Source organism: Camarhynchus parvulus, chromosome 7, assembly GCF_901933205.1.
Source record: "Camarhynchus parvulus chromosome 7, STF_HiC, whole genome shotgun sequence".
Classification (NCBI taxonomy): Eukaryota; Metazoa; Chordata; class Aves; order Passeriformes; family Thraupidae; genus Camarhynchus; species Camarhynchus parvulus.
The window spans coordinates 11,346,113-11,358,349 of NC_044577.1; the positions used below are offsets into that span (position 1 = coordinate 11,346,113).

A 12,237-nucleotide genomic window follows, 5' to 3' on the forward strand; every position below is an offset into this window, starting at 1 on the left:
GCGGGGTTCTGGCGGGAGGCGCGGTGGCGGCGCCGGCCCCCGGCGCTGAGTCCGGCGGCGGCGGGCAGGAACTGGCGCTGCCGCCCTGTAAGGCGGCCCGGCTGCGACGAGGCTACGCGCTGGCCGCGCCCTCTGCCCCGCTGCGGGGGCAGCCGGGCGGGCCGGGGAGAGGGAGCGGCGCACACCGAGCTCGGCAGGCGGCTGTGGGGAGCGGAGCCCTGTCCCGGCCGCCGCGGGAGGCCAGAGGGAGACGGGGGCCCAGCGAGGAGGGCGAGGTACGAACTTAACGGAGCGAGTGAGGAACTGAGGGGGAGCCTGCGGGGCGTCCTTCCGCACATTCCGGTGCTTTGTCACGGACGGATCATTTCACTCGAGATACACGACCGAGAGCTGCCTCAGTCGCTGCGAACGCTGAACTAGGAGTTGCAGCTCAGCGTCAGCAGAACCCAGTAACGCGCGTTCCCGGTTCCCTACCCGTTCCCCGTTCCCCCCCACCGGGGCTCGGCTCCGGAGCCTTCACACTCCCCTAGCTCACAGACACAGGTTTCTGTGGGTTTTTCTGCCATGCACTGTTTGCTGGCTGAAGCTTTGGACAAAGTGCGGTGAATGTATCATTTTACTTGTACAACACTGTCACTATCTACAGTACAAAAAAAAGCGCCTGTGATACAGAAGGAAAAATGTGGGGACAGGGAAAAAGTTTATGTGGGGACATGATCCAAAGCCATATTGAAAGATGGAAACAATGTCAAGCTGCATAAGAAAAAAAATAAAAATCTTAAAATTGTAGTGTTGTTTGAATAAATGTACATCACAGATGTTTCTGTTGGCTGCCTATACATCTTTGAAGTAAGCCTACAATAATTTGACTTTGGTATATCGTAGTTGCTAAGAGTGTATTCTTTAGCTGAGCTTTCATGGTTTCATATTGCAAGCAGCAGAATAAATTGTCTTGTGTAGCAGAATAAGGCCTCTTTCCAGGCAGAAGGATGCTGTAGCCATTACAGTGCTAGGCAGTATCCTGAGCACCTGCATTCTTTTTCCTTTTTTTTTCCTACTCCTGCTACAAACTTCCTTTGTGAAGTTGTTTAAGTCAAGCACAGATCCCCTGAAGGTACCCAGTACCTGATAGGGATTGACTTTTGTCTCCATTTGGTATCTCTAATAAGGAATTACATCAGATCTTTGGGGTAAAAATGTTACTGGAATGGCTTGGATATTTGGCAGTGAATGGAGTGGGGGCTTATTAGCTTTTCAAGAGCATTCCCTTGATTAAGTAGCATAAATGATTTAAATGCAGGATATACTCAAGCTTAGCTCTTTAATAAAAAAAAATCAGTTTCTGGTATAGTTAGCTTTTTATAAGTTAGCTTTCCTACAAAAATTGCATATTAACATGGAAGTATTACCTGTATCTGACTTTTTATCGGCCACCAAGTAGGATTCCTCCTGGTGGCTGGAAAGCTACCTATCAGGAAAGGACCTGGAGTTGCTGTTTGACAGCTGGCTGAACATGAGCCAGCAGTGTGCCCAGGTGGCCAAGGCCAGTGACATTCTGGTTTGTATCAGCAGCAGTGTGGCCAGCAGGACCTGAGAGTAATTGTCCCTCTGTACTCCCTGGTGAGGCCAGTTTGCATCTCAAGTTCTGCATTCAGTTTTGAGCCCTACACAAGAAGAAAGACATTGAGGCACTGGGGGTGTTCAGAGAAGGGCAGTAGAGCTGGTGAAAGGTCTGGAGCACAAGTATTACAAGGAGTGGCTGAAGGAGTTTAGCCTGGAGAAGAGGAGGCTCAGGGGGACCTTCTTACTCTACAGGTACCTGAAAGGAGATTATGGTGAGGTGGGAGTTGGCCTCTCCTCTCACATAACAAGAGATAGGATGACAGTAACTGGCCTCAAGTTGCACCAAGGGAGGTTTAGATTGGATGTTAGGGGAATTTTCTTCACTGAAAGGGTTGTCAACCATTGGAACGGGCTGCCCAGAGAAGTGGTGGAGTCACTGTCCCTGGCAGTGATCAAAAATCACGTGGATTTTGATGCTTAGGGACATGGTTTAATGGCAGGCCTGGCAGTGTTAGGTTAATGGTTGGATTCTGTGATCTGTGAGGTATTTTCCAACCCAAATAATTTTACTGTTGAAGACTTGCTTATAGCTAAGGTAAAATAGTCCCATTCTGTACTTACGGAAGCTTTGATACGCTTACTAGACATCTCGCCCACTGTGCAGGAATTGCTTCTCTTTTTTTTTTAACTGAAATCCCTTGAAATACTATTTCCTACCTCACTTGTGAAATGTAAATTGCAATTACTTCTGCCTTGCTTTTTTTGTGAGCTAGTTCAGCTGCACACAGCCAAGCCAAGATCTGCCTAGCACAGCTGTGCTCCTTTAAAACAACAGACAATGATTTCTTTTCCAACAAACTGCCAAGGATTGATAAGTCTGTTCTTTTTTACTTTTTGCACTTGTGCAGTTAACTTGCAATTAAATTGTTTGTTCAGAACTGGCAGTAAAATTTCTAAATCCATGAATTAAAAAGGAACACTTGAGTTGATGTGTAGTCCTCGGTGTGGAGTTTGAAATTGATAAGCTACTTAAATAGAAGCAGACTATTGCTGAGCTGGAGTTCTGGGGTTTTTTGTGTGATAGCTGACAGGAATGCTTCACAGTTCTGATTAAGGAGATTTAAGTTTATCACAGGTTTATGTATCATCTTACTTTGCCACTTTATTTTTTTTCTAGGATAAATGGGGGTGTATGACTTTTCCCCTGATCTAAAGTGGTTCCATGTCTTGTTTGGTAAGTTTGTCTTTAAAAATTTTGGCTGTTGTACCTTGTTACCCAGCTATACCTTAATATGAAAAGCCCTGGTGAAATGTCTTGTTTGTGGGGATTTCCACCGTGCTGACATGTTTGAACTTCATTGTGTCAGCTTTTGGTGAAGGAGACTTTAGTGTCTCTTCTCTCTAGGTCTGCCATGTGTGTGCTTTATGCTGTTTCTTAACCCCTTGATTGATTGACTTGTAGCAAAAGACTTTCTGAACTGCTGCTTATAAGGCCTTCTTTTTTACATTTTTGCATGCCATATTTAATGAATTGCAGCAGCTCCACCAGCATTCACTTGTTTCTGTTCTTAAGGACTGCTCCTGTATTCTGCGCACACCAGTTGAATCAATCAGACCAGAAGAGCTATCTCAGAGCAGCATCCATGAATGCCTGGTAAGAATAGAAACTTTAACTCCCAAGGTTAAATATAAAGCTGGTGCATATTAAAAATAGCCTTATTAGGGAGTACTTCTTGAAATGTTGACAATAAAAATAAACAGAGTACTTTGGGGCTTCCACTTTGGTGAAGACTGTAAGTATCTAAGCATTAATCTTGTGCTAGTTTGAAAACAAACACACACAAAACTTGTAACTCGTAAAACTAAGTCTTAATAATGGTAAAAGTACTGGCTTGAATGTTCTTATTTGAGTACTGGACTTTAGCATCAATAATATTTTTGCATTAATTTTGAAAATATGAATGATTTTAAATTGCATAGTCATTTTGAGAACTGTTTCTTCTCTCTGTTAGGCTGATTCTGATCTAGCCTGGATTCCCCCATCTACAGGAAAGAATGAAATGGTATTTTGCTCTTCTAATGTCTCTCACTATGAACTCCAGCTGGAAATAGGTAAATAAATGAACCTTAAAGTATTTCTTCTTCCTATCAATAGTTTATTGCTAACTGGAGTAAATATTAAGTTTGGAACATGAAGGACTATTCCTGTGTCTCCTTAGTTGAGGAAAGTGCAGAGTATTGCTTATATTTTAGTAATCTCTTATTTCAAGATCTAAGACAAATCAACAATTTCCTGAAATTGTCTCTTGATGTTTGTGTACATACTTGTCGGTTTTCAAAATCTGTGACATGTGACAATAAATACAGCCTTAAGTAACGTCATCATGTTGTAACTTGGGTACCCATGTTGGTTGTTCTAAGGATGGCTGCCTTAGACCCATATGCCTGCATATGTTTATGTGAATATGCATACTAAGTGTTCATTTGGATGTATAATTGATGCTGATGTATGTTCAAACACTTTTAGTTCTCAAAATAGCAGAGCCATGCTTCAACTAATTTGCTGCATATATTTTGCTGCAATTACTTAAGGTCTTGGCATTCTGAAACAAAAGGACACACTGCTATCAATTGCAATTTTAAAACTGGAAAATGATCTCTAAACATGAAGAAAACCATGTGATAGCTTATTATGCTTTCCAATGTTAAAGTAGCCATTTCTGGTTTCAGGAAGGAGGTTCAACAATTTAACTTCAGTCTACCTTGCACGGCATACACCTACAGACAGGCAAGTTGCTGTAAGGATCACAGACCTTGAAAATTGCTCTGAAGAGCACTTGAAAGCCTTACAGGTAAAGGAACAGCACTTCTGCACAAAGGCCAATAAAGACAGTGAGAAATACATATGAGATTGCTGAGCAAAGGTAGCCTTTGTTTGAACTGGATCATTTCAGTCAAGTTTTTCCCTCCAAAGGATTAGAATATAATAAACATAATGCATGTGTAAATTTGAGAGTTGCTTTCTGAAGACCACAACTGACAATTGCTTTAAAAATTGCTTCTGTAATTGTACAGCGTACTTGAAACATCTTCTGTACTCTTATTTAACACTAGAAGTTTGGACTATGAACAAACTAGATTTACTTCAGACAAATGCAATTATGGACAAGCTGTTTACATTTCTGTTGCAGGCTATGCACATCACCTACAATCATAAATACGTATAAATGCAAAGAAACAGTTCTCTTTACTGATTACTGAATGTAGTTAATGCTCTTGGTAGGACTGCTGTTCTGTGGTTAACACATCCACTTTCATTTAATTCCATAGAATGAGGTGGTTTCATCACACTTTTTCCAGCACCCCAACATAATGACATTTTGGACAGTGTTTACAGCTGGAAGCTGGCTTTGGGTCATCTCTCCATTCATGGCCTATGGTAAGAACTGTTAACTGCAATTTTGGAATAGGAGAAAGGACTGATACAAATTGGACCACGTGGTCCACGAGAGGTTTCTCTTTAATCACCTCCTGTCTTGTAGAAAAAACAGACTCTCCCAAACCATTTGTTTAGAGAAGATTTCTTCCCCAGTGAAGACTAGTACTTGAACTGCATTAAATTCCACTTAGTCCTAGCACCCACCATGTGAGGAATGGTAACTGGGAGATGTATTTGACTTTATACAGCGTCTGCTAACCTAAATAGAAGACTATTTACATTGAATACAGGTTGGGCACAGACTTGCAGTTAACAGAAGCATGACATGGGGCATCAGTTACATCCATGTAATAATGCACCAGAGTCAATACAGAATGCTGCTCGTGATGAAGGAATATACAGTGAAGGAAACATGGACAAGTCATTTAATAAGACTTGTTAGGCCTAGCTAGGTTTTTTTCCACTTCCAGGTTCAGCTAGACACCTGCTGAAGACTTACTTTCCTGAAGGAATGAGTGAAGCTTTGATAGGGAACATTCTGTTTGGTGCAATCAGAGGATTAAATTACATGCACCAGAATGGATATATTCACAGGTAGGAGAATGTCAATAGGTAAGAACTAGAACCAGCATCTTACCTTAAGTATTGTTTCCTTCCTTTTCTTCTACACCTTCTTATATCAGACAGTGCATAAGTAACATTTTTTTCAATAATAAAGTAGGATTAATTTTAACAGGAAATGTGTTTAGACATTTCTTCAAGCCACTTGTTACAGGGATTATACATCTGCCTGGCTTTGTCTCTTTGAAGCAGAACAAAACCAGACTTATAGAAAGGGCTTCCTTAGTTTACACCCCTTGCAGGGAAGAAGGGCCCTTCTCTAATTTCTGGCACTTTTTTCCTGATCATCTCTCTTAATAGAGACATGAGCTCCATGCTAGCATCTCACTATATGTCAATGAAATATGAAATTAAAAACTTTTCTGTTCTAGTAGTACTTAGAGTAATTCTTATAGCTAAAATTTACCACTTTATGTTACAGGAATATTAAAGCTAGCCACATTCTGATTTCAGAGGATGGGTTGGTTTCTCTCTCTGGCCTAAACAACCTCTACAGTTTAGTTAGCAATGGACAGAAGTCAAAGGTGGTGTATGATTTCCCCCAGTTTAGTACATCTGTGCTTCCTTGGCTGAGTCCTGAACTACTGAGACAGGTTAGTATAAATTACACATAATTTTTCCAATTCAAAGTTAGTGCCAGTACTTGATTTCCAACTCAAGTCTGCTTGTAGAATTGCAATGAAATATGTTGAACTGTAACTTCTAAAAATATATGTACATACTGAATTTTTAATTCTTCTAGAGAGAACCAGTTCTAAAGCTGTTGGTAAGGTGATGTTGTACTAAATCTCTTTACCCAAACCTCCTGGAAACTACTGCAAATCCTGAAACTTGTGTTCAGTACAGCCATCAGATTTCTGAAAAAAGTCTGGGGTTTCACAATTCAATTGCTTCAATAGTGTGCAGGTTATGGGATGTTAGAATCTTGTTTAGAAGCAGGCACTTGTATTCTTGTTGGCACTGCTCAAGGGCCTCAGTGATCAGTAATGTCTTTCTTCTCTCACAGGATTTGTCTGGCTATAACATGAAGTCTGACATTTACAGTGTGGGAATTACAGCATGTGAATTAGCCAACGGACATGTTCCATTTCAAGATATGCCTCGCACTCAGGTATAATGCTAAACTTTATCTCTAGTTAAAAACATGCTGAGCATTTTTTGTTTTGTTTTACTCACAGAAACCAGTGCTATTACTGCTGAAGTAGTGGCTGCTTTTTGTTACTTCAAATATGCATACTTCCTTCTAGAATAAATAATCCTTCCATCCCTGGAGTTTCACAGCTTACCCTGAATAGGTCTGGATAGCTGTTGAACTCTTATACTGCTCTGCCTTCCTACTAGATGCTGCTGCAAAAGCTGAAAGGTCCCACCTACTGTCCTTGGGATATAAATGCCTTTCCCCGGGGGGAATCCAGGATGAAGAATTCCCGATCAGGTGTTGATTCTGGAATTGGTGAGAGCATGACACGCACAATGACCAGTGAAAGACTTCAAATGCCCTTTTCCAAAACATTTTCACCTGCTTTCCACAACTTGGTAGAACTTTGCTTGCAACAGGACCCTGAGAAAAGGTAATGTTCTGGTGAAAACTAATTTTTTTATCACTTCCATCTAAGACCAAGTACAACCCACAGTTTAGAAGACAGTAATCAGTTGAATGCTGTTAGAGTCAGAATTTCAGAGCAGATGTACTATGTGAAACCATACACTTCCATTTGTATTGTAAGAAATGTCTTGTCTGATAAAGGAATCAAACTTTTAAAGTCATTTGGCCCCTGAATTTCTTGTAATATAACTGTTCTTTGTAACAAATAAAATTAACTTTTAAACATGTACTTTGTCCAAGGAAAAAAACCCTAAAAATCTGAAATATATGTTTTCAATTCTATGTCTCTTTTGATTGAGGCATTTAATTCCTTGTTAAGCAGAAACATGAAAAGGCCTTTAAAAATAGATTTCTTCAATAGTGCTTTCACTACAAATTGAGGCATAGAATGTAGGAATTGTGTGCTGCTTTTCTCATTCTTCACATTTGTCCTGTGGAGGAAAACCCACAGGACTTAAATTTATTTCTCAATCTGGCCCATTATCCAAATGCAGTATTTTACTTTCCAAAACATAATTATATTGTTCATTTTATGATTCAGGCCATCAGCAAGCAGTTTGCTTTCGCATACGTTCTTCAAACAGGTGAGTTTACTATATTTCATTAAATGACACAGCTATAACCTAAATAAGCCACAAAAAGAGCAAGATTACAAAGTAATGAAATTACATGGAGCCAAAAGGCATCCTGTAAGAGCATACCTGCTTCCGAATTTTTTTTAACAAAATGGTATTGACAGAGTATAGGAAGCATAAGATGAATCAATTTCCCCACTGATTAAGTTGATTTAACTTAACTAAAGGCAGCCTAACTAATTTTTTAAAAATGATTAATATTCTTAATTTAAAGCAGAACTGCACAGCTGATTTCATTAGTCTTGAAAGGCTAATAGAGCAGTGAAAGCAAAACCTCTCATCCTTTTACTTTCAGTACTGTAACATGCAAGAACATGGCTCTGATTTCACATGCTTTTAATGAGGTCAGTTACAAAGTTATGGAGACTTTTTTGTGCAGCTTTATTTTAACTTTTTTTCTTTCTAGGTAAAGGAACAAACACAGAATTCACTACTGTCCCTATTACCACCTCCTATTCAAAATAACAGATCAGAGTTCTTGGCACTGCCCTCAACAGCAGTTGGGACTGAACTTGGACGTACTGCTACAAATCAATATGATACAGACTGGGAATTCTAAATAAATACCAGTGATACCTCTCCAGTGTTTCAGACAAGGAAAATGTGATTTGTATTTGCTGCTTTTGTATGATTAAAACACAGTTAGACCAAGTTATACTTGAAACGCTATGAAGTTGGCTATAATTCATTAACTTCCTCTTGGCATCACAAAATGCAGCATGCCTCACTCTCTGACTGTAAGGAAAACTGTGTATAAAGGATGGCTGAGTGCTCACCTCTCTCTTTCAAAGTCTTCCTTAACAAGAGAGTCTCTGCTGTAATCTTACTCTGTACTGTATTATCAGCTCAGAGTGCTGCAGTCCACATGCCTTTCTGAATTCAGGCCTGGGGTTTGGCTGTGATCTTACCTAAACTATTTGTCTTTTCATTATGACCCAAATCATTTTAGTAAGGAGAAATCCTCCACTTCCAAGATGAAATGTGAAACTGCACAGATTACTTGCTTATGTAAATAAATGTTTCTCTCTCAAAAGACATTTTTTTCACTTGACATGCTGTCATATTTGCCGAAAGTTAGGTATGCATCATTTTTCATGCAGTTCTAATACTGTGTGTTTCCCAAAGAAGTTAAGCTGCTTGGAAGTGGGACTCCTGCTCTTGCATCTGTTCACATTCTTAGTACAAATCTGGGCTTTTGCACCTCTGTTTATTGCTGTGTCATTTTAGCAGTTAATCTCGGTATGTCTCACTATGCAAAATCTCAAGTTCTAGCAGGTACGGGTTAATTTTGAAGAGTAATATTAAATAATCTAAAATTACTGTACATATTTTTATTTATACTGTATTCCTGTTCACCACCAGAATTTACCAGAACCTAATGCTGTTTTCTTAGAAGAAAAAGGCAGCATGCATTAAGCTTCACTGGCCTGTTGCTGTCAAACAAGCCTCTTCTGCAAGGCACAGTTAAATTCCCGCTGGATCAATTTAGCCATACTAGGATCCTAGTGAATTTACGTGTTCTAAGTTAGATGAAAAATCTGTCTTCTCCCTACAATTCAGTAAAATCTCACCTTTCATACTGTACCAGGCAACTCCAACTGAACAAAAGCAGTTCAGGCATATCTCGAAATGGAACATGTCCATTGGCTTTTTTCTTTTAAAAACCTGGATATTCTCATAGTGTTGTAGCAAAAGTTGTGTCTCAAAGCCACTAGTACTTTACTGACGGAAGCATGATGGTGGTAAAAAAGTATAAATAGATATTGGATGGATATATTTTAAATTTTCAACATAAACAACATTCCACGTAAGTCTTCAAGTCTTCCATAGTTGAGCAGGCCTGTAGCCAACCTTGAGAATACTGCTGCATTGCCAGCAGCTTTGCTACAAGGCCTTGAAGACCAAATTACTCAAATACAAGCCTGAGAGACACATAAAATTCTAAATGACCACATAAAAGTATCTGCAAAAAGTTGATTGTACTCATTATGCTGTGAAGAGAGTTCTATATTCCTAAACTTAACGTGAAACCTGAGATTAAAGACTTACCAATACACTTACCCTATCTGCCTCCATTTATATTTGTAATTCTTAAACTTCTGTTTTCACCATAGTCCAGCCATACTAACAGCTTCTTGTTACTACAGGGAAAAAAAATCATGTCTATGTCAATCGTTAGGTAAGGAAATAGTTGTCAAAACTAGAAAATTATTCTGATTAAAAAATATTAATAACTGTGTACTCTTGAAGAAGATACTATTTTCATGTGAACCCCATGTTCTTAATTCTTAGCCATTATAGACTTGGACTGTTCGCAAGTCGAATATGTTCGACAGCATCTACAAGTAACTTTTGACTAACATAGTACATGTAGAAACCAAGTCATATAAGTGAGGACACACATGAAGTTTGACATATTTTAATTACACACCTCGGAATAAATATTACTACTATTAAAACCTGTAGAAAATGTCAGGCATCTTAATTGCTAGTATTTTCAAGCTTCTCTTGCAACAAGTGCCGTGGACTCTATAAAATTGAACTTGGATACTAATAACAATGTCAGTACAAAGTTACTCAAACCACTACGTGTTCCAGTGGAGTTAATTTGCTGCCCTCTCTGTGGAAAAAAGATTAAAAACATTTCTAAACACTGTTCCAATTTCTGTACTTACATTTAAGAAGAAAATCAAATCAAATTTTTTTAAGTTAAAAGCCCACAAGTCTTTACTCTTAGAAGTACTGCTTCTCAACAACTGTGTCTCTTCAAACAAAAGCAATTAAGAGGCACTGTGACTTCTTAAAATAACCAGAAATACTTGAAAATACTCCCTGGATTATATTTACTGAAAGGTTTGATACAATTCTGTGCATTAACGGTGATGCCTTCTATTAAGGAATAATGTAAAATAAATATTAGTTAGGAAAGAAGATGTATAACCATATTTTTAAGGTTACCTGCCACTGAAAAGATGATCTGGGAAACAATTGTTCTGAAAATCTGAAGATTTTGCATACAGTTAAGTTTTCAAAATCTGAGGTTGATGATGTGCATTGTTACGATTCAGGTTGCAGAGACTTTCTATTCCAAGCTGACAGTTTTAAGCACAACAGTTTTTTGATGGGTTGTGGTTTTTTTCAGAACACTTGTTTACTCTTGCTCATACCAATGATGTGTGTTATCAGCATGTGAATTAGAATTAAACTTGGATTTGAAATTTCCAAGTATTTAGGCTCCATATGATATATTTTCAAAGGGGCTTATAAAATCTATGGATTTGCAAAATCACATGGCCAATGAAACAGAACTCTATCTAATCTGGTTACTTTTTAAATACTTGTGAAAACAACACAAGTGGTTTTTTTGCAGCCACCTTTCATTATGCTAGCATTTAGCACTGTATAATAGTAAATACCTGTATAATAGAAAACTTCTGTCAATTAACATTATCCCGAACCTATGCTCAATGCTATTGAGTGTCTCACTGTCTTGTTCTGATACCACAGCAGTTTTGCATGACTGAATGGATGAACACAGCAGAAAATATGATCTCCTCATAATCAACTTGCTCTGATACATTAATTCTTCACTTTAAAGAGTATCAATGCAACAAATACCCATTGAAGAGAGAACAGTTTCTTCCACCTGATGAACAGAAATATATTTTTTTTAAATAACAGAGTTTTACCATACCTCTCTCTTTCCCCTACCCCTCTCCTCTTCAAGTGCTATCAAAGTAGTTTTTAACCCAGAGGATGGGTAAAAATATGGGAAAGCATTTGAAAACCACTGTTCTGAAGCTCTCTTGACAAGAGGCAGGTACCTAAGTAGGTGATTTACACACCTACTTTACATGCCTTTAATGCTATTAAGTAGCTTTCCTGAAGTATATTAGCTTGTCCAACAAACCTCTGAAACAACTAAGGTAGCAGTAATGGCCTGTCCTAATGAGAGCTATCCCTATCCAGTATGAACAAGGAAAAACTAATAAAATGCAGAAACTGTACACATTCCAGCAAAGACCTCAAAGGACTGTAAGAACCATACTATGAAATGAAACAATTGGATGTAACAGACAAGCAAAGAATTGAGTTTATAAAAGAAGAAACCACTGAAAATTGAGGTGGTCTACTAATAACCTGGTAGTAGAATAACATTTGATATTTAACATAATTAAATCCATCCAGGAACTTGAGATAGGATGAAGGAAAGAATATTAAGTTTAAACAGGTGCCTGTGGAAACCTCCATAATTCCCAGATGAAAACAACTAGTTCTACTCTATAAATAAGTTCCATATATGTTTGTTTCTTATGTGAAAGACTATCCCAGAAACTTCTAGAAAAATGCCCCAAAAGCCCATAGGAAGTTAG

General features: G+C 38.6%; 1 protein-coding gene across 2 annotated transcripts; it reads left to right on the forward strand.

Annotated features, from left to right (window-relative positions):
- The first annotated feature begins 5 nt into the window (after nucleotides 1–5).
- On the forward strand, nucleotides 6–8,915 carry STRADB (STE20 related adaptor beta). Of its 2 annotated transcripts, XM_030951903.1 has the most exons (12): nucleotides 6–275; nucleotides 2,741–2,797; nucleotides 3,137–3,217; nucleotides 3,576–3,675; nucleotides 4,294–4,415; nucleotides 4,894–5,002; nucleotides 5,473–5,596; nucleotides 6,045–6,216; nucleotides 6,630–6,734; nucleotides 6,965–7,194; nucleotides 7,771–7,813; nucleotides 8,271–8,915. In XM_030951903.1, the coding sequence occupies exons 2-12, from the start codon at nucleotides 2,786–2,788 to the stop codon at nucleotides 8,421–8,423; spliced, it is 1,251 nt and encodes a 416-aa protein (XP_030807763.1). In that variant the 5' UTR covers nucleotides 6–275; nucleotides 2,741–2,785; the 3' UTR covers nucleotides 8,424–8,915. The 2 variants fall into 2 exon arrangements, with proteins under 2 accessions (XP_030807763.1, XP_030807764.1); XM_030951904.1 differs by lacking the exon at nucleotides 7,771–7,813 and having other exon boundaries at nucleotides 8,271–8,390.
- The last annotated feature ends 3,322 nt before the right edge of the window (nucleotides 8,916–12,237 follow it).